The sequence below is a fragment of the Homalodisca vitripennis genome, chromosome 4, assembly GCF_021130785.1.
Source record: "Homalodisca vitripennis isolate AUS2020 chromosome 4, UT_GWSS_2.1, whole genome shotgun sequence".
Classification (NCBI taxonomy): Eukaryota; Metazoa; Arthropoda; class Insecta; order Hemiptera; family Cicadellidae; genus Homalodisca; species Homalodisca vitripennis.
The window spans coordinates 170788846-170811313 of record NC_060210.1 but is presented as its reverse complement, the minus strand read 5'-3'; the positions used below and the strand labels follow the sequence as shown (position 1 = coordinate 170811313).

At 34.9% G+C, this 22468-nt stretch overlaps 1 protein-coding gene across 4 annotated transcripts in view; it reads right to left on the bottom strand.

Annotated features, from left to right (window-relative positions):
* The window catches only part of LOC124360607 (guanine nucleotide-releasing factor 2), an 82452-nt gene extending 70511 nt beyond the window's left edge, over positions 1–11941 (bottom strand). For 2 of the 4 annotated variants that reach the window (XM_046814357.1, XM_046814358.1), the window contains exon 1: positions 6348–6722. In XM_046814357.1, coding sequence (XP_046670313.1) covers positions 6348–6483 — 136 coding nt within the window. In that variant the 5' untranslated portion in view covers positions 6484–6722. Of the gene's footprint in view, positions 1–6347; positions 6725–11731 lie in introns of those variants that run through there. The other 2 variants (XM_046814359.1, XM_046814356.1) reach the window with 2 other exon arrangements.
* Between the last annotated feature and the right edge of the window lie 10527 nt (positions 11942–22468).

Sequence of the window (22468 nt, the reverse complement as noted above, 5' to 3'; positions counted from 1 at the left end):
AATTTCGTATACCATTTACAAGCTGGCTAGATCGTTTAAATTATTTTGGCTCTCAAACTCTTTGTCTAAATGAGAACGGGGTGACTTGATCCGGAAGACGATTCCGGCCTATTCATCGAGTATTTTTACCTTCGTAGTAGGAAACAACGCAGGTTTACGCGTAAGGCGATGGGATAGAGTGGTGGTTTGCCTGACTGTCCCAAATCTCCTTTTGTCAGTTGCCCACGTTATAGAGAATAAAACAAAAAGATAGAGATACCTCCGCAGGTTATTTGTATTCATAAATAAAATATTTCTCTAAGTTTACCATGACGTGAACCAGGTCTCTTGCATGTTCCGGAATGAACGTACGTGCACAAAGTGCCAAAGCTTTTACTGCGAAGATCGGCTTGTGAGTTGCATCACGATGAACCTGTGGCACATCCAGGATTTGTATTTTGGAGTCAATCCCATCATCACATATTATTTTATTATATAAAATGGATTTGATAAAATAAAATAGTTTCTTCTAATGAGATACTAGGATAAATCCTAGGAATCACACTAGAATCCACTAGGAATGCTTCTGAATCGGGCCCCAGCAATAATACAATTTCTCTAAAATATAATACTAATAATATTATAAATGCGAAAGTGCATTTGTTCGTTTGTTCTTCTTTCACTGCGTAAACTACTCAACTGACTTTACTGAAATTTTACATGGGCATTCTTATGATCCCTGGTACGAATATAGGCCTATTCTTATTTCGAAAATTAATCCAGACTACGCCCTACTGGTGTTTAAAGTAGCGAAAAGTACCATCTTGGTCTCTAAAGTTGATTAATATTAATTGAATGAGTCTATCAAATGTAATTAACTGTTCTGTGTAAACATTGTTTATTATTTTCAATTCGTTTGCATTGATAGTGAGTGAGTGAACTGAACTGAACTGAACCGTAGAAGACGGGGTGGTTCCCCTCAGAGCAGCTACTGAAAAATGTCCCAATGACTACTTGAGAGCAGAAGCATCAGTATATTTTATCACACACTTTAGTACTGGGTGACAATAGTGCGCTTGTTGAAGTGTAGTTAATGGAGTCAAGTCTATAACAAGTAAATGAACAATAAAAAAGAAGTGCGTGGTCGGCGGAATTTGAGGATGGACGGCACATTAAGATGAGTAAAGCGCGTAAAGAAGGTCGTCCAACAATACCCTGGGACGCAACAGGTTATATTTATAATGAGTAAAATGTCTAAATAAAAAACATAATTTTTCAGTTTTAGATTTCGGCGAGTGGGTAAATACTAATCTACCTTATAAAATGTCAGAGGTAGACTTCTTTGATCGGTAAACAGGGAAAATCATATATGGAACAAAAAATACTGTTGTAAAACTGTTGTAATATCGGCGTAAATGGCCATAAATATGCATTTTTGACGTAATTTGTCGTGACACAAAGGCAAACTCAACATTGTCGTCAGAATATAATTCACTCGAACCAGAATTGCTCATACAGGTGCGAAGCCGCGGGTAACTACTATTTCAATATATATTAGCCAAACATGCGATAGATACTGTCTGATTTAAATCACGATACTATTTTATTCTTAGAGACTTATACGAGTTTTATATTAATTAACATGTTTATAGTATAAAGATAAAAAGTTCTGGCCAAAATGTGTATGAGTCTACATTACGACTACTGATATAGCTTCAGAGTATCACAATTCGACGTACGTGTCCGACGCTTATCGAAACAATCTTACGCTCATTTACCACACGCCGGTTTTGGACGGACGGAAAATACGAACACGGCACGGTACAGTCGCGTCGCCCGCCGTCCTGTGCCCGTGTGCACACTGTCTTACAGAAATAAATGCACGTTTTCACACACACACCGGATTTGGACGGACGGAAAATCCGAACACGGCACGGTACAGTTGGGTCGCCCGCCGTCCCGTGCCCGTGTACACACTGCCTTACAGAAATAAATGCAAGTTTTCACACACACCGGATTTTAGTTGACGGACGCACAGTGGAACGAGTAGTCTACAGCTCTGGACACTGCTTGCTTGGACGAATTAAGGAAAAGAGAAAACATATAGGTGAGAAACATGAATATAATTTTGTTGATATATTTAATTTATTTTAGACAAGAAAGGAATATTTCCTTATAATACTTATATGTAATGTCTATTGTGATTGTAGCAAGGGTTTATTGCATCCATTATGAAGAACACATACTATGCCTTATCTTTATAGCCTAACATTGTATAGTGTTGTTAACAAAAGATTCCATGGTTTTGTGGCAAAATCCTAAATAACCGTAACTTTAAACAGAATATAATCATTCTAGAACTATATATTTGACAAAAACATTGGTTTTCATTCGTTAACATTTGAAAACAACACAACTAACTTGAATAAAAAATTGACTGTAAAGAATCCAAGACATGTGAAAGTATAATAAGCTTATTCATTTGATCAAACACACGTCAATTAATGTAACTATTCTTGGGTTTGTTAACTACTTGGATTAAAACGGCAAAAACCAAATTTGCTAAACCTGATACTCCCACTTCTAATCTTACAATTTTTTCCTATTAGACTAGGTTTTAGGTAAACAGTTCTAAATATTAAATCTGAAGTGTAACACAAGTTTTAGGCAACAGAACGAACTCAGTTGATATTCCACTTATAGGGTGAGGATATTTTTTTTTCATTAAACACTACTTTAGGACTTTCAATTATTTACTCTAGGTCAATGATCTTTTGCACAGATTCCAAAATTTAAATACTTCTATCAAGAAACTAAGCTAAGGAGTTCCTAATGACAAAACTGGCCACTCTGCTTTTAGATTAGCTATCAGGCAGGCCTAACTGTTACATACATCACAATTTTAGTTATTTCAGTTGCTCAAAATTTTGGCAATTATACACGGATACTGCTTAAATGTTATTATGAAACATGATACTGCTTAAATGTTATTATGAAACAAACAAGCTATCTGTAAGTATTATTTATTAAAGAAATATTATACAACATATATTTTGTTACAAGTATTTGAAAAGTTTCAAATCCCATTTTTGTGTTTTAACGTTAAAATGCATATATCCAATTAAGTTGTGTAAGTTTTGTACCACAAATTACACAGTTACTAGCAAAGGACATATAGGATGTGTCGGTGCTAGATCACTGCACACTGTTCTCTAGACAGATTTGCATTTTCCGCACTGGGTGACAAAAATACTGGATGGTTATGTGAATGAGAAGGTTTTTATTTTATTTTTAGGCTCTAGGACCACACTCCTTAACATATTTATATCTTCCTCTGAGTTAGTTGCCTCTACCCAAGGCATTATTAAAATGAGGGATTTCAAAACCAAATTAATTTTTCATCCATTAAATTTTAGTAAGTTACTGATTGATTTATTCATGGTATAATAAACAGTTGATTTTTTTATAGAATTCAGAAGTAAATTTCTTACTGACAATGGTCACTATGTTGTCTCTCAATGTATCAATCTGCAGAAAATCTTAACATTTCAATCTGTTCAGAAAATTTCCAGAAAATCACGTTGTTTTGAAGATGCCCATTTCCACTGAATCAAAGTACAACTAGTCAGGGAGGTGATTAACAAAGATGATTTGTATTGATAAGCAATATTAAGAGCCACCACTCTTTATCTTGTTAGATAAAGTAGTCATGTTTAAAGTAGTGTACTGATTGATAAGAACACCCTAATTTTCTCAAGTAATATTTGAATTGGTGCCACCATCACAGCGGGTCATGTTATTTGCAAAAATTGAAAAAAATTTACAAGGAATATTGTTTATTTGACAGCCATTTCAAAATTGGTGAATTTAATAAAAAAACATGGTTTGCAGAAAATGTAATTACAAAGTCATTTTTCAAGATGTCAGAATAATTTAAAAACTAGTGTGTTCAGCATGAAATTAACTTCAAAAAGGCATTAGTTTTATATTGCTATCGTGCAAGAACGTCAGTCAAACTCTTTACCTAAAAACTCTGAAAAAATGTAGCACAATCATTAATTTTTAAGACTATAATTTTTATGAAGGAAAAGAGACTCACTACAGGTAAACCGTTTAAAAAAGACACTGGACGATTTTACTTCACGCAGGTTGGAATAAATACCCCTCCACCGATGTGTCCCACCAGTCTCCCAGTATCCCCATCACTGCTCGGCATTCGTCCGCTTGCTCTATCCTCTAACCTGGCCACTAAAGGGACAAACCTCACACCAAAATGCAAGCTCCATGAATACGTCTATGGCTACATTAGACTGTTCAATTAATATTTTACTCGTGTATAGGCCTACACACAAAAATACAATACACTTATAGTATAGGTAAGTAGCTGCAGTGTAAACAAAATGGCAAGAGCAAAACACAACACACAGCATGTGGGTCCCTCCTGCGTGTGGCTGCTCAGATATTTGCTTCTGCACAGGTTTCTTTGCGAGTGGTTTATCTATAATAACATTTTATTTCTGTGTTGAGTACTCATATTACTACCATCAGCATAAATTTTATTCTTGAGAGTGAACTCCTTTTTTCTACAGCCTTTAAAAAATGTCAAAAATCACGTAATGCCAATTTTCACAGTCGATATCTAAAAAAGGACTGAATGAAAACAAGTGAAAATTTTATAAAATGTTCTTTATACTAATAAGAATACTTGTGAAATGCCAAAGTAGCAATTATAGGTTTAAAATTATCTTAACTTAGAAAGTTTAATGATGCTTAAATCACAATTAACAATACACCTTTAATTAATTCTTCTTTTTAACATGAATGGACAGTAATAATAGTACCGCAGGCAAAATTCTTGAACTTAAATTACCCATATGTTCAAGTACTAAGAACCATTTTGGAGATATCAATTGCATATGTTTCCCATAAGAATATTTGTATCGCCAAAAACTGTGGAAAGAAAGGTTGAATGAACTTAAAACTTGGTACAAAAATGTATCAATATCTTGGCTAAGGTCATTGGTTAGCTTGGTACACCATTTTGTTCTAATTTTCTAAATTTCTAACCTAAATGTTTTGTTCTATAAATTTGTTTTGTGTCTGAAATTGTTTAAGATAAGTATTTGTAAATTCTATGAGAAATGAATTATTAATATTTAAGCTGTCACAAAATCTACATTTAGCTAACTGAGCCAGAACAACTACGTGAGATACTCAAAGACAAACCTGGTATTTAAAGTCTAGAGGCCTAGAGAGCAGTAATTGAAAAAAATCTTCTATGGTGTCCCTTTCATAATTAATTGTAAACTAACAGCTATTAATAATCAAACATTGCTATAAAGTGTAATAAACATCCTCAAGAGAAGGTTCTTACAAACAAGCATCATGTAAAAGTAATGGAAATCATGAAGAAGAATACATTTCATTATTTCAGAATTTAAAGTTGTTGAAAGTGGTGTCTAGCCTTCCAACCAATCCACAGGATGCAGTGATTTTAAAATAGAAAAGTTATGTGCAGGATTCAGTTTAAATAAAATCAAAATGGCTTTAGAAATTATCTTGAGTATAATACGATTATTTCAAAGGACTTAAATCTACTGATGGATCGCTCTAACCTGATATCTTGCAGTTCATCAGAGTGTGAGTAAGGTTTCAGTCACTCCAGCCAGAACAATACTGTCAATCCAGCATGAATTTAGCCCTATTGATTATAAAGCTGAATGGTTCAAACATCCAGACATGGATTTCAGACCTTTACGCCAAATCATGGCTATGACAATACTCGGCTGATGACATTTGAACTCGGCAAGCTAAGCCGAAACCCTGACATTAAAAGGGAAGAAGGTGAATTAAAAAAATCTTAAACAATTGATTGGTCTTCGTTGATTTTTTTTATTTATTGGTCTAATGCTACTTTTGTGGTGAATTTGGACTTCATTATAACACTTTCTCATATATGGAAAAAATGGATAGGTCAGTATTATGTTAAATTTTTAATACTTATTAAAATTGGAACTAAAATATGTATGATATATTCATATAATTGTCTAGGCATTATTTTAAACAATTACACCAGGCTTGTAATTTAGCCAGCTATGATATTCAAGGTTTTAAGTGATTAGGAATTCTAGGAAATCTGAGAAACACCATTTGAAAAAGGATGGTTTCTTCGAGTATCATTAACACCTTTTCGGGTTGCCATACTGTAACATTTACGACTATGTCCACTGCTAGATACTACCTATACTACAATCATACTCAAGTACAAGTAACTCTGAGAGAACACTCATTGAAAAGGGCTTAGAGCCCTTGATCTTGTAAGACAATGTTTCTGGGATGCACGAATGTATCATAATACTAGATCCTACCTGTATTACAATCATATCCCAAGTATAAATAGCTGACTGAGAGTATGCTACTTGAAGAAGGCTTAGAACTCCTGACCTTGTAACACTTAATATTTCTTTCTGGGACACACAAAAATGTATCATCATACTTGGGCATAACCAAGCTATTAAAAATTACCAAACTGAATACAAACTGCACAGCACATAAATACTATCCAGATTTTTAAAACCCATTAATAACGTTGTGTGTTGGGTTGTTCTAATATGTTAATCATTGTACATTTCAATCTTTCTACGTATATATAACTGTTCAGTAGGTTTTATTCAGAGTAAATATTTGTACCCACTAAATACTCCTAACACTATCTCATGATTCACAACAACCAAGACACATAATACAACATACAACAGCTACATACTGAAGGTGTAAGAGTATTTTAAGCTTTTGTCAACCAGCCAAGAAATTGCTAATGTAAATGGCAAGCAATATAAAAAATCAAGTTTTACTATTCTTAGAAACTATTACTTTCGTTATAATAGACAACTTTAATTACCACTGGTCTACTTGATATTATTTACTTGTCTAACTTACTTTTCAATACATTATTATTCAAAATTAGCAAATTTTATTTTGACCTAGTAGGTCATCATTCCATGAGAAATCATCTAATGCTGGTTGCCTAATAGTTTTATTATTTGTTATCATTATTTCTATTTATTAAAAGAATTTCCATAGAATGTTTTCTTATTCGGTTTAGGATTTATGTATACTTGAAGATGCTATCATACTAATACCAGAATTACCAAGTAGTATATTAATACCAAATTAATACCTTTAACAAGACACTACTGAATTTTGAATAACAATTGCTGTTGTAATAAAATATTTGTATAAATATTGTTCTAACATATCTGATTTCTCAATTTATAATAATAAGAATGATAACTCTTTATTTCTTGTACAGCTCTCTACCAATCATTAACAATGTAATGATTACAGCTAAATGACAAGTTACAACTACCAAAAGTTGCAGTTTAAATGTTATATCTTTGTATCTTTGTGCAGAAATGAAAAAGGTCATTTAACTGTAATCATTACATTGTTAATTTTATATACAAAGAAATAAAGAAATACCTTTAAAATGAGGTATAGTTCAACATACCTTTACATTTGAAAATTTTCCAAAAACCACCCCTACCCCCCAAAAACTACCCTTTTGGGGAGTTTTAGAGATTTCAAAATAATTTCTCCAAATTCTTTGGGGTGGAAATAGGGGGGTTTAAGTTGTTACGAATAATCTACCTCGTTAGGTTTGGCCGCTATACATACTGTACGGGTGGTCTGCCTCACCTTGTGTATATATATATATACAGCTTTTTATTTTATGATTAAGTAAGTAAGTAGCAATACTTTATTTTTAAAATCACACCAACACTTTAAAAGTTTAGAAATCAACACTGTTTTTAGATGAGTTTTAAATGCCTTGGGCATCTCAGCAGTTTTTAATGATTGGGCAGTTGGTTGACAAATTGGATTCCTGCCTAACAAGGATGGTTCATAAGCTACTGTTCTGTGTCTCCTAGTTCGTTAGTTATCCCTGCCTCTAGTTTCATAAGAGTGTATGTCACTACCTCTTATACCATATGATTGCATTTGTTATGAAGTGAAGAGGTGTCTTCAAAATACACGGCGAACCAGACCACCTGAACCACTGATTGTAGTAGTATAACAAGTGAAGATAGAAACTCAGTTACAATTGAACCTCCCCACTAATTTGAAGCCAGAGAATTCAATAAAATTATTTTGAAACCCCCAAAAAATGTTGATAGTTTTGGGTGAGTGTTATCAAAACTGCAGCAGCTGCATTGTACGGTGCAAGGTTTTCTGAAAGACATCACTACTCACAAAAGATATTTCAAAGCTTAGCTCATTGTGTTTGAGAAACTTATGTGCATAGTGACCAACAAAAGTAAGAAGATTGCGAGGCCAGTTGGAAGTGAAAAATCTGCAGATGTTACAGTGGCCGCTCTACAAACCCAAGGACCCAAGCTGAAAAATGGTGCTCAACTCTGGGTTTAGTCAAACAACATTTTTGAAAATTCTTAACAAAAGCAAAAAGCACCCCTAAAATATATGGTTACATCACGAGCTTAGCGAAGATGACTATCTACAGAGTATTAATCATTGTATATGGGCCCAAAAGAGAATGAATGAAGCCCATGACTTCTTTAATGATGTTCTGATGATAGAATGATGAGTCAACATTTAGAAGTAACAACAATGTGAATCGACATAACATCAGTTACTGGCTCTTCGAGAACCCACATTGGATGCTTGCAGTAGACAATGAAACGTAATGGACACTGAACACGTGCTGTGGCACAATTGGAAACAGAATAATTGGCCCCCCACTTCTTTGAAGAAAATTTAAATGGAGATATGCACAATTATTTTGTTAACAATGCCTTGCCTACCCTACTGATGTGTCTTCCAAACTAAGTTAGAAAAAGAATTTGGCTGCAGCATTTTGGTGCCCCTCCACATTATACTATCACTGTTCATAATACACTTATTGAACACTTTCCTGATAAATGGATAGGACGAGGTGCAACAGTCTGTTATCCCGCCCATTCTCCAGATCTGACCTACCCGTTTGACTACTGCCTTTAGGGGTGGCTGAAGTATATGTTTTATGCTACAAGACCAGTTACTAGAGAGAATCTGAAGGAAAGAAAAAGAAATGTAGTAGCTTCCATTTCTCCAGAAGAAATCTAGCAGTTTAGTGGACAGCTTCAATGAGCTCCTTCTTAGGTAGAGCTTTGCATTGGCAACAATGGGAATCAGTTTGAGCGCCTGTAAGGTGTTGGTGGGCTTATGAAGGAATTTTCAAGCATTATTAGTGTTCAACTGTCCTATTATAATTTACAGCATGAATAAAATACCTTAAATCATTTGCAATTGTTATTTTTGTCTACAGAATCGAAACCACTTAAGATAAGTTGAAATATAACATTTATTACATTTCCTGGGAACTTACCTTTCTTAGTTATTTTTTGGAAGAGTAGGTTCTCAAGTAATTTTGGGTAGCATTTGGAGTTTCATATGTTGTTCAATAAAGTAACAATCAAAAACCTCAAAGTGTTTTTTAATAGATTTTTCCAAAACATTTCCCAAAAAAAAACACCCCACCCACATTTTTGAGAGGTTCAAAACTGTGTTTCTATCTTCAATATTGTTTTAAAGCTACAATCAGGTAGTCTGGTTCACCCTGTACAGAGGCAGGGTAATGTCAACAGTTTCAGGATTTTGAATGCTGATCTGCACGACTCTCAAAGTTTTGCAATTATTCTAATGGTTTGTTTATAAAAAACATTCAAGATATTTTTGCACAATTTCCCCACAAAGCCGCCATAGGATAGATGTGGGTAGATTAGTCCATAATATGCCGTCATCAGCACTTGAGTTAGGCAAAGTATTTGAATAATTGTCTCAGTACGTACATGCCTGAGGACAATTTTGCACAAACGCTCTCTACATAACAATCCACATGTCAACCCTTGATCAAGGTGTACTAAAAGGAATTTTGTTGAGTAGACTTTTTCAATCTCGGTTTTGTTTAACTTGTCCGATCTCAGATCACGTTGAAAGATCTTAGATTCTAAACCTATTTATATCGCATAATAACATTCCATAGTATAATATTTCCATTCATAGCCTCATTGCTTCACGAAATGGTCTTGACTGTTACAAGTTACAGAGTAGGCTTAATCTAAAGCCAGAAAGTCGTTATGAGAACATCAAACATTCAGCCCAGCTGTTAATGAAATAACAGTTTCCCATTAATAAGTTAACGCTGAATTACCTGTTACTGACACTAATACTGCCCATCTGTAATGGCAGCAAGTACAATAGCTATGAAAATGTTTTATTTTTAACACAAGGTGTCAGACATGTTAATCCTTCAAAATAGTAAAAAGTAAGTACATGTTATATTGGTTCATTTGTTATATTTTAAAAATACACATAGCCTAGATCGTTTTTAATCTCTGAAATATTATTAATTTTTATACTGTTATCTGAAATACATATAAAGAATTTTGGTTTAAGTAGTTATATCAAGGATTCTTTACTCATGAATATCAATGATTCAATAATCATGAAAATCAATTATTCGAGTATTGGGTGTTATTATACTGCAGCCCATGAAGCTAACAAAAAATTACGGACTGCAGTGTAATAAGCAGCCACCATCAGAATCGAATCATCAATATCCACGATTATCTAAACTACCAAAACCAAAATATCGAACAGAATTATACTATAGGTATATAAAATTACAATAGTTTTCAGCTGATCTTATATCTAAAAAAAGTAATAATTTAATGATGACTAAAATCTATCCAGGCTATGTGTATATATAAAACGTAACAAACAAAACGGTGCAACATTTAGTTACGTTTTTCTATTTTGAAGAATAAACAAGTCTGAAAGCTTTGTGACACAAATAACACATTATCACCATTCAACTTGTGGCCATTACTCAAATACCATATAAATTATTCTACTTTGTTTTAAGTTATTTAGAACAACATTTTTATTCTATTATTATTATTATATTAGGTATTTTTAATCGATACTTTGGTACCCTGGTCCGATTGTGGTGGTGGCCGCTTAATATACTGCAGCCAACTTACCAACCCTAACAACCCGAGGACCAACCCACTAGTCCACCTGAGATCTTATAACTCTACTTGATGGCTTACTGTCCTACCAGAAGGGCCTATTGATATACTTGACAGCCAACCACCCTACCTGAGAGCTTACTATCCTACCCAAGAAAGATCTTATCGTTAAGGGAATCTTCCCTCGCTTTTATTTTATTAACATTAATATCTTAGTCACTTATTATGCACTTTCTATTCGAAAAACGAACAAAAAATGCAAAGTAGGTCTAGGCTAGGTTTCGTAAACTTAGTAGTATCATTTCTTCAACTAAGCCCTATTGTCGAGCTTTAGATAAATATTTGAGTGCCATTGCAAGTTTACTACTGTGGTTTTTCCTTCTGATCCTATAGTCACAATATCAAGAGTCCCCTGGAACATATTGTAAGGAATTGTTTTCACTTAACAACTCTTGTTATTTATCTATAAAATGTCTATTTCCTATTCAACATTTGCTAATGATGTGAAGTAGGCTTGCCTAGGGGGTTAATAAGTTATAAGCCAAAATGCAAAATTAACACATTTAACTTAATATTCAAAGACAGATCATGTGGGTAGACAGTAGACATACAGATTATAGCTCTAATTGAGTATTCCTCTTAGGAGGCTGTTGTTATCATCCACTATGAAACATAAAAAAGTGTTAAATATTTTACCACCGGTTTAGAAAAGAATCACTTACATTGGCTGTGTTTGTCAGTTTTAGATGCTGTAGACATGCCAGCAACTTCTTTTTCTCAGTTAAACCATCTTTCCTGTCACTGCACATAACTTAAACATATTAAACACAATATTAAAATCTGAACAGACGACACAACAATTGGTAAAGAATAATTGGAACTACTGAGCCACTTCTGACATCCATCTTTTATTGCAAGAATATAAACATGGTAATGCTATCAAGAAGGCATTACAGGTATGATGAAGAACAGTGAGAAAGTACTGATAGTGCCTAGCCTTTCGTCTTTGGGACATTAGGTACATGACGTTTAGTCATTTATTGGGTATTGAGGAGCAATAATTTGAGGAGTATTGAGTATTCATAATTTAGTTAAATTACTACAAATAATGCTGTAAATAATGTGTATTTAACAATACGTATTATATTGTTACCCTCTATCCTATTTGTGTGATCTAAGAGGCATATAGCATCCCTATTTTAGTTTTTTGACAATTTGAAATAAACTAGTTTAGCAACATTGGCCCGATAGGTGATTTACAATTTATATAGCAAAAATGTTTTGTTACTTTTTTTGTCAATTTTATTTACAATCTGTTTAGACATTTTTAGAACAATAAGTAAATTAGATAAAATCATAAATTAACACGAGTTAGACTCTATCCAGCGATAGAGCTAACACAAATAAACAAGAAAGTTTGAAATTAGAACCTAAGAGGTAAGTCCAGGATTGAGTGTCTCTTCAGACGTGTAACTGACGCACTATTATCCAACAGGTTCATCGCAAGGTAGTTCGGATGAGAATACAGCTTGTCTTGGTACTTCTTGCTGTAGCGAGTTATTTCCTCTTTTACTGTGGGAATTTTGGTGTCTTGGTGTATTAATTGATTAGTTATATACCACGGAGCTTCCAGGATGTTCTGAAGGACTTTAGACTGAAAACGTTGGAGAATTTCGATGTTGGAGTTACTGGCTGTACCCCAAAGCTGTATACCATAAGTCCAAACAGGTTTCAAAATCTCCTTGTATACTAACAACTTATTTCTTAATGATAATTTCGACCTCTTGTTTAAAAGCCAGGATATTTTTTTGAATTTTGAGTTTAAAAATAATCTTTTGTGCCAGATATGAGAACGCCAAGTTAGTCTTCGGTCTAGATGCATACCCAGATATTTCACTTCTTCAGATTGGGGGAGGAGGACATTATTAAGAGAGACAGGTGGGCAGTTAGCAGGCCTTGTTGTGAAAGTTACATGAGTGGACTTGGTTTCATTAACCTTCACCCTCCATCTCACAAGCCACTCCGACAATTCATCCAGCTCAGATTGTAGTCGTTGGGATGCAGTTCCTGGGACTTCATGAGAGGCTAGTATAGCGGTATCATCAGCAAAGGTGGCCATGGTGACATCGGCTCGTACAGGTATGTCAGATGTGAAGAGGATGTAGAAGATTGGACCCAATACACTGCCTTGTGGAACGCCCGCCTCAATTTTTTGGAGGTCGGAGTATTCGTCTTGAAATTTGACTCGAAAAAACCTGTTTGACAAACAGGACTTGATGACATTAAAGAAAGAATGAGGAACAATTAGTTTTAATTTATAGAGGAGACCCTCATGCCAAACTTTATCAAAAGCCTGACTGATATCAAGAAAAACAGCCGAGCAGTATCTTTTTGCTTCCAGATCTTCCTTCACTACATTGACCACACGATGAATCTGCTCAATGGTAGAGTGCTTCTGGCGGAAACCAAACTGATGGTTGGGGATAAGGTTGCCGCTATCAATAACTTGCTGAAATCGTTTTAGAAAAAGCTTCTCAAAAACTTTTGAAGTCACAGGCAATAGACTTATGGGCCTATAAGAACTAACCTGATGTGAAGGCTTCCCAGGTTTAGCTACCATGACAATTTCCGATAATTTCCACTGTGCTGGAAAATGCTCAATTCTCAATATTGCGTTGAAGAAAAAAGTCAAAAACATAATAGCTTTCCTCGGCAGTTCTTTTAAAATCCTTCCTGTAATGAGGTCATACCCAGGAGCTTTGTACGGCTTCAATTGTTTCACAATTATTTCAGTTACTTCAGAGGGAGTAAAGGGCTGAACAGGAAGTGATAGTTGGGTAGGTGATTCTAATAAGTATTCAATTTCTGGGTCAGGAGCTTGAGCCGAGTCACTGGGCTTGAACACATCGCGTAAGTGCGTAGCGAATACTTCAGCTTTCTCCTTGTTGTTCTTGGCCCAGCCACCACCTGGAAAAATAATCGGAGGAATCGGCACTCTTGGACTAATCATGTGTTTAGTAGTTTTCCACATTGAATATTTCGTGTCTTCTGTAGGAGTTAGACTTGCAGTAAAAACCTGAAACCTTTCATTATTGAAGTTAGATAACAAACGTTTCAAATCCCGCGCCGCTCTATTGAAGTTGTTTTTATCACGAGGATTCCTGGAATTTTGCCAAATCCTACGAATCCTTTTTTGAGCAATCTTTTTCTTGATGCTAAGAGGGTAGTTCAGGCCATTAGTGGTTCCATTTCGTTGATACGGCGTTGATTGCCAAGCACACTTCTGGACTGTCCTGTTAAACAATTCAACAGCTTCATCTATTTCACCATTTGTCTTCAAGGAAACGTGTAAATGCAAGTTTTCATCAAGAAGAGATCGAAATTGGTCCCAGTCAGTATATTTAGAACTTAACCGCAGTGGACCCTCTGTAGTAATGGCAGATGAACTTAAAGTGAAGATCAATGGAGAATGGTCTGAGGATAAATCAAGACAAGCTTCTACACGTGCGTACGTTTGGGAAATACCTTTAGTCACGAAGAAATCAAGCAAATCAGGAATTTTTAAGGGATCAGTAGGCCAATAAGTCGGTTCTCCCGTAGAAAAATATTGATAGTTATTGTCGTTGATAGTCTTGAGGAGATTACGGCCTCTGGGATTGTACAGCCGAGAGCCCCACATGGTGTGTTTCGCATTAAAGTCACCCCCCGCAATAAATCTACAACCCAAGGTATTGAAGAAGTCGCTGTATTGCTGGTATGAAACGTTATGACGAGGAGGGGTATACACAGAAGATACCGTGAGTGGACCTGACCAGTCTTCAATCACAACACTGGAAGCTTGAATATAATTATACTTATAAGTAGGTATGGCATGGTGTTTTATACTATTTTTAACTAATACCGCACTACCACCATGAGCAGTATTATCTGGATGATTACAGTGATACAGAGAGTAAAAAGGAATTTTGAAATGTGTCATATCTGTGAAGTGAGTTTCGGAGATAAGCATAATATCAACTTTATGAAGACCAAGAAATATTTTAACCTCTTGAGTATGGTTACTCAAGCCATTGGCGTTCCAAAGTGCTATTCTATAAAAATTATTCATTTTAGCTTCGAAATGACGGAAGACAATAGGTTCATTAAAGTACCTATCTGTTCAGCCTGTTGTATCATTATTTTTTCAAATTTGCTGAAAAAGTCTTTAAGTGTTTTACTTAAAGCGTTTTGAGTACTGTTATCTTCAGACATCGAGTTGGATGCCACCTGTGCATATGATCATCCCGGCAGGATTCGAACAGTGGATGGACTGGGAGGTCTTACCACTTCTTGGGCTCCCCGAGGTGATTGATCATGAGTTTTACTTTCAGGTACTTTGGGTCTGATCGGGGGAAACGATTTTTGTTTAAGTTCGCGGTACACAAAACAACCTTTGTAGTTCGCAGGTTGGTTCCCCTCACATAGAGCGCAGGTGGGTGGGGTATCACTGGATTTCAAACATGCCCGTGTGTCATGGTTCTGGCCACATTTAACGCACCTGTAAGGGTACCAGCAATACGTTTTGGTGTGTCCATAACTTTGACATCGCTTACATCTCAACATCGAACGATCTCGGATTTCCTGAGCGGTGGTTCAAAGGTAATTTTTGCATTAAGGAAGTATTCGATATTAAATATATCTTTGTTACACGGATTTGGTTCCAGATCAACAAAGAACATTGAAAGAGGTGCTTTGGTTTTATGCTGTCTCATATTCATTACGTTACGAACCTGGAACCCACAGGATTCAATAGCAATCTTAATGTCCGCAACATCAGTGGAAAAGTGCATATTTTTTAAAACCACGCGATATGCTTTCTCTTGTTTGATTTGGTAGGTATGAAAGGTGACCTGCAACTCTTTTAGTTTGTGCACCAGCTTCCGATAACCGTCAATAGTTGTTGTATTAACTTTGAATTTGTTTTGGCTGAGGCATTTAAATGTGTAGTTGTCATTTGGGATAACAGTTTCAATAGCGGTTATCATGCTCTTAACGTTTACAACGTTGGGTACGAAGATCGGAGGTGGTTTATCCTCGCCAACATGAGACGGCGGCGTCGATGTGGTGCTCTCATCCATCGTATTTGACCCTCCAATAGCACCGAAACGATTATTTGTAGTTAATGAGAAGCTACTTGGGTTTGAACACAATTTCTTAGATATGTCGGGACCGTTCGAAACCAATTTCCTAGGTCTTTTGAATGAACCAGTCACTGTTTGCCAGTGGATGCCGTCATTGCTTTCTTTGTCCTCAGAGTTTCGGGAGTTTGGAATACCTGTAGATATTACTGCTGTCTGATTATAACCGTGATCATGTAGAACATGAGCACTATCATCAGTGAAAGCATTTTCACAAGTGGAACCTGTTTGCATCATAAGAATCTACAAAAACGTAAACAATCAAAACATAAACACAAACAAGACAAGGTTATGTAACAGGAAGAACAAAAAACATTACATTACGAACAATAAACTACATCAAAACTATTATCAAAATAAACGAAATCAATTAATAACAGTCCTTATTATCAGTTTGTGAACTATTTCACGAGAAAAAAGCAAGTTTATAACAAATTTCACAGAACCAAATACAATACATATTCACCAAATAACAAAGTCAGCTGATTCTTTTGTTACTTTTAACAATATAATATTGTACTCTAAGAACTGTACTAGACAAACCGATTGAATGTCTTACGCGACATAATTTGGGAAAACATTAAATAATCTCAATAACATAAAAATTAACATTATTATGTTTGCAAGAAGCATTCAGAGTTTTATTCTTCGGCTGTGTAATTTATTCCTTTGAACCTCCTATATAAAATGAGGTATATTTTGATTGTATTACTTTCAAACTAATGTCCAACGAGCCAAGAACCTATTTGCATTAAATAAGCACATATTTTGGGTTTTCTTGAAATCGATAAGAGGAACTCATAGACGTATTTAGGATAATCAAATAGGTGAGAGTTATCACTACGAGGACATTCCGTGCATTGCAGTCAAGCTGAACGTCAGAGGCCTTCCCCGGGAATTGTTTAAATGCTATTATAAAAACTCTATATTTGTCGGTATTCTCAGAATACATGAATTTTATCCTGCGGCCTACAAAAACTATTATAACTTGATTTAAAGTTATTTTTTTGTTAGACCGACCGATAAGGAAAAATGTTCACTATTTTAATAGGATAAGTACTGCGGAGTGACCATATATTGTAAAATATGCTGTAATATCTACACTACATTTTACATTTAATGTGATAGAAAATGAACTTGAAATCCAGAATTGGAATTTTACTTGAACAAATAACAGCATGTATTATACTTTTATTACATATAATATGTACTTTAAGTATAATAGGATTTCGGAAATTCGTCAACGTTATATGTTACAAAATGTATAACACAACTTAACAAGGGTGAAATTTATCCTCTTCATCAGGTGAAGAGACAATTAGTGCATAAAGGTTATAACATGCTGCTATGGACTTCCACACAAAAAAAGAAAAGAGAGCAGAAAAAGGGAAAGAAAACAATGCAAACATGCCCAAAAACTGCATGGAGTCCAGACAGAAAAAATGAGCCCAGGCGTTGGCACTGCACAGGATGCACGCACGAGCACGAGAAGAGTAAAAACACACGTCGCGCCAGCACAGTCGAAAATGGGGCAATAACAAGAAAATCAATGTCGGCACATCATGTGGCATCGCGATATGTCATCTGAAACAATGAGACAGAAGGAGGTTGTAGCCAAAATTTCCACAGGTAATGTATTGTGAACTAAAAAAAGATTTGTATGAACGAGCACGTATTGGTATAGAGAACATATTCATATACAACTATAAAAATTATTATGTAAATAAAAATAAATAAGTACCGGTAAACGTATATAATTGTATCGCCTAGCAGTTGACATACGTACAGGTAGATGGGTGGTATTAAACAAACATATTCATACACAAATGTTGAGCCTTAAGTTGAATATTATTTATAAGATCACAGTGATAGCGTAGGAGACTTCGCGTTCGTCTCATATCGGACAACATCATGGCCTAAAGAGCGACTACCAATGGACCGACGTTTACCATTACAAAGGAAGTGATCACAAAGGAATCCACATATGTCCAGGACCAAAAGAAATTCCACCACAAATCTAACGATTCTTACAGCATCTAACGAGGATCAAGGAGGGTTTTGAAATTCCCCACACCTTGATGAGAGGTGCAACTCAACTCAGGTTATTTATTACTTTACAGATTGAAGAGTGGAAAAATATAATTGGCTGTGACAAAAAATTGAAAATGCTGTTTTTTCCGAAATTACGTTCTATGCAGCAAGGCCGTTATCCTATGTAACGGGCCAAGTGACTGTTGCTTTAGAAATAGTTCTAAAAAATCCACAAGATAGCATGCGCGCCAAGACAAGTGCTACTTCTGCTTTCCTATATAGTAGGCCAAGTGCATTACAGCAGTCTTAGCGTTCCTGCCACTGTCTGAGTGTTTTGTTTGCATTTTGGTTAGTTTTAATTGTGATGTATTTAAAAATTGTGATTAGTCATCAATTCTAAGTACTTTAGTGCAAAATGAGTGATGATGGGAAGCCAGAAAGGAGGAGAAAAGGTGAAGGATCTTGGCAAACTGCTCGTAAAAAGATGCGAACTGCTGGAAAGGCCTACACTGCCAAACAAAATAAACGAGTGGAAGCAAAACAACCACCACCTGTGAATGTAGGATAATGTTATTTTACGTAATATAGTGTATATATGAAGGTTTCTAGTTTATTCTGCATATAACATTTAGGTAGGTCCATCGTTTTCGAAAGTTACAATTTGAGGTCATGTTGGTATTAACACATTCGCTACCGAGTGTCAGGGCGATGGCACGTGATGATACTGTCACTATCAGACACTGAGACACTTGGTATCCAAAGTGTTAAGCCTAGGGATACGCATTGTTAAAAATAGTAGTAAAGGAATTGAAGAGCTGGAGAATTAAACGGGCCAAACGGTTTTTTTTATTTGTGCAACTATATTAATGACAATCTTTATTTTTAGGTTGTCTGCAAATGCAAATTTGACTGCAAAAAGTTGGATCATGAACACAAGCTGAAGTTGTTTACAGACTTACAAAATATCTTATTGTGAAACGCGAAATACTTACCTAATGGGGCTAATAAACCTGTGCCCTATTAATCGCCGGCGTAAAGTTGTAGTTGCAGAATCAAGCCACAAGCAAACATCTATTTCATTCAGTGTTTCTGATGGGTCTGGAAACATTGTCAGAGTATGTAAAAAAACCATTTGAAGAGATTTTTGCTGTCACCAAAAGGTGTATTGAAACTCTGGTTACTTACCTAAAAATCAAGTGAAGTTACATACAAAAAAAGAGAGGCAATAGAGGTGGAAACAAGAAATACGCTCATGAAGACAACCAACGAATTGAAGACCACGTGAACTCCTTCCCCAAGCAGGAAAGCCATATTCTAGGGCTAAGGGTAACAAGGAGTACTTGAGCCCCGATTTGAATAAAAGTAGATTACATCGGGCTTTTAACGAGAAATATCCCGAAAACCAAGTTGGAAGAAATATTTTTTTTTAAGTACTTAAACTAGAATTCCCAAAACTATCATTTCGCCAGCCACGCAGTGATACATGTGATTTGCTATTTGCCTCAATAAAGAGCAATCCTACTGACCAGAGTAGCAAACAACGACTTGAGTTACATCATCGTAAAGCAGAAAATGCAAGAAAAAATATGGACCAGGATCACAAACATTCGCAAATGCCCAGTAGCGATGTTTGTACACTTAGTATGGACGTCCAGCAAGTTTTCTCACTTCCAGCTTTAACCCATAGTAAAATGTATTACTCAAGACAGCTTAGTGTTTATAACTTTGGGATACATATCGGAGAAAACAATGGAGTTTTTACTTTATTGTGGCATGAGGGACAGACCGGTAGGGGTGGAAATGAAATTGCCTCTGCCATACTGAAAGCCATTCGTTGCAAAATAACATCAAAACGTAAATTGATATTTTGGAATGACAACTGTGCAGCACAAAATAAAAACAGAATGCTTTTGTTCTTATGGTTTTTTCTCATCGCAGAAGGTCTCATTGATGAAGTTGAACAGAAATATCTCGTTCCAGGTCACTCCTTTTTAAGTTGTGACCGTGACTTCGCCCAAATAGAGAAGAGAAAAAGGAAATCTCATTGCGAGGCACCTTTAGATTTGCTAAGAGTTATTATTTCTACAAGGCTTGAACATCTCTACTTAGCTTCTTTAATGGAAAACAATTACTTTTTCGATTTCAAAGCTGCACTTGAGAACACTGTCATAACTAAACATGTCCAGATGTCAACTGTTTAGTGCATAAAAATAGAAAAATCCAAACCCGGTAAGGTGGTGACCCGAAAAACATTTAATAACATTGAAGAATGGAAAGAAATTAAAGTTTTTAGGAAGGGAATTACCATAGAAAACATTGCTTCTTATCTGTTGCCATTGGAATGTAAAAACAGATTGACCGAAGACAAGAAAAAGGATATAAGAGGAATGATGGGGTATTTGAAAAATGAAAATAGAGATTTTTTTTAGAACAAGCTTGAATAAAATATGTGTGTTCCCATATAAAATATTATATACATATCCCATTATAAAGGAACACTATATTATTCACATAGCCCGTTATAATATAGTACTATGCACTTGACCCGTTTTACTTTTTGACAATTGAACTATTTTTAATTCCTAATCTATTATTCATAAACAACTAAGATTTCATCTCATCATATAAATGTGTTTGTACTAGAGAATAAAATTCATTCTACTAATATTATTTGATTTTTATTATGTTTCCTTAAAAATTCTTCATTATTTCAAAACTTTGTTTTTGTCGCTTGGCCCGTTATATGTCTCCACTCTTCATATGACAAATGCTAACTACATTATTTTAAGTAATAAAATCGAAACTTACTTCAAAGAAATATAATTGTTATATATTATAGTTGGATAAATATATTCCTCTTTAACTTAAACATTTTGGTGTGAGATGATTTCAGCCTCATGTGTAATCAGTAAAGCCTCGTTAGTCTCTTCAATGACATGTAGTTGGCTTTGAGAGTGAAGAGTACATTCAGTTACCAAAACTCCCAGATTTAACAATAGGAAATGCAACAGTTCTAGTCAGCGACACTCATAAAGTATTATAGGCGGCTCTAGACACACATTTTTGAGCGACACTTATTTAGTATGGGCGTACCGCCGTGCCCGGGGGTATAGAATCAAATTATTGTAACTAGGCACGTAGAAATCATTACCTATAGTAATTAATTTTCCGATCATTGTACTCGTATTATTAAAAGGCTTGACTAATCTAAACTCGTTTTAAGAAGGAAATCTACAATTTCTCTTCTTGATACTTTTACATTAGTCAACAAAGATATAAACCATTTTAAAAATTCAAAACAGTTTAACAATTAGATTAGATTACACTTAAATTTAAAGGTGTAAAGAAAAGACAAAATGAAAACCCAAGAACAAATGTTTATTTAATAAAATAAAAAAGTTATTTAACAAAACTATTACGTTTTAAAATAAAATTTTTCAATTTCATGTGAAATATTAATAGTTAAAAAAGTATGTATTTCAAGTGTAAATACATTTTCTTCTCTATGTATAAAGATGATAAGTTGGAAAATCTCTCTTGCACCACTGAACTTCTTAACCAGTTGTTAGGTGTGCCTGAATTAGCACCCCCGGACATAGAACCCCTCGCTACTGACGTAATTTTGACGTCACGAAAGGGGTTACTAAATCAGTGCAGTGACAGTGTCCATGCCCTCAATAAGCACCTCATTGTAATAGGTGGGGGGGGTCCTAATTCAGCGTCTTGGCCGTTTCCATGTGCTTATTTAGCACCCCCTTTAAATCAGCGTTTATATCTTGTTGATGTGAAGATTACGCACCTCCTACTGAATAAAACAATAAAACTCTAGCTATATTGCGATTTTAATGGGTATATTTATTGTATTGCTACGGTTTTACTTTTATATTTCAAACACCAATCATTTATGTGAAAATTATAATATTAACTTTAGATTAATAGAATAAAATTTAAAAGAATATGGGATCAATAATTAAATGTCTGGATTCTTTAAATTATTTTCTGTTGTTTAAAGATTTCATAAGTAAACCTTTGGAGTATAGTGAAAAATGCAAGCAATGTCCGCAACATATTATCCAAATTCTGAGTTTTTCGGTTTACTTTTCTAAAACAAGATTTTGCCTTGTTTTAGGCATGCATACTAACTAATTAAGTTTATTATAAATATTTGTATTAACTTCTTCTTTTTACCCAAAATTTTACAAAGCTGCTAACTTCAATATCAATACCAGCGAGGTTGGTTGGCTGATCCTA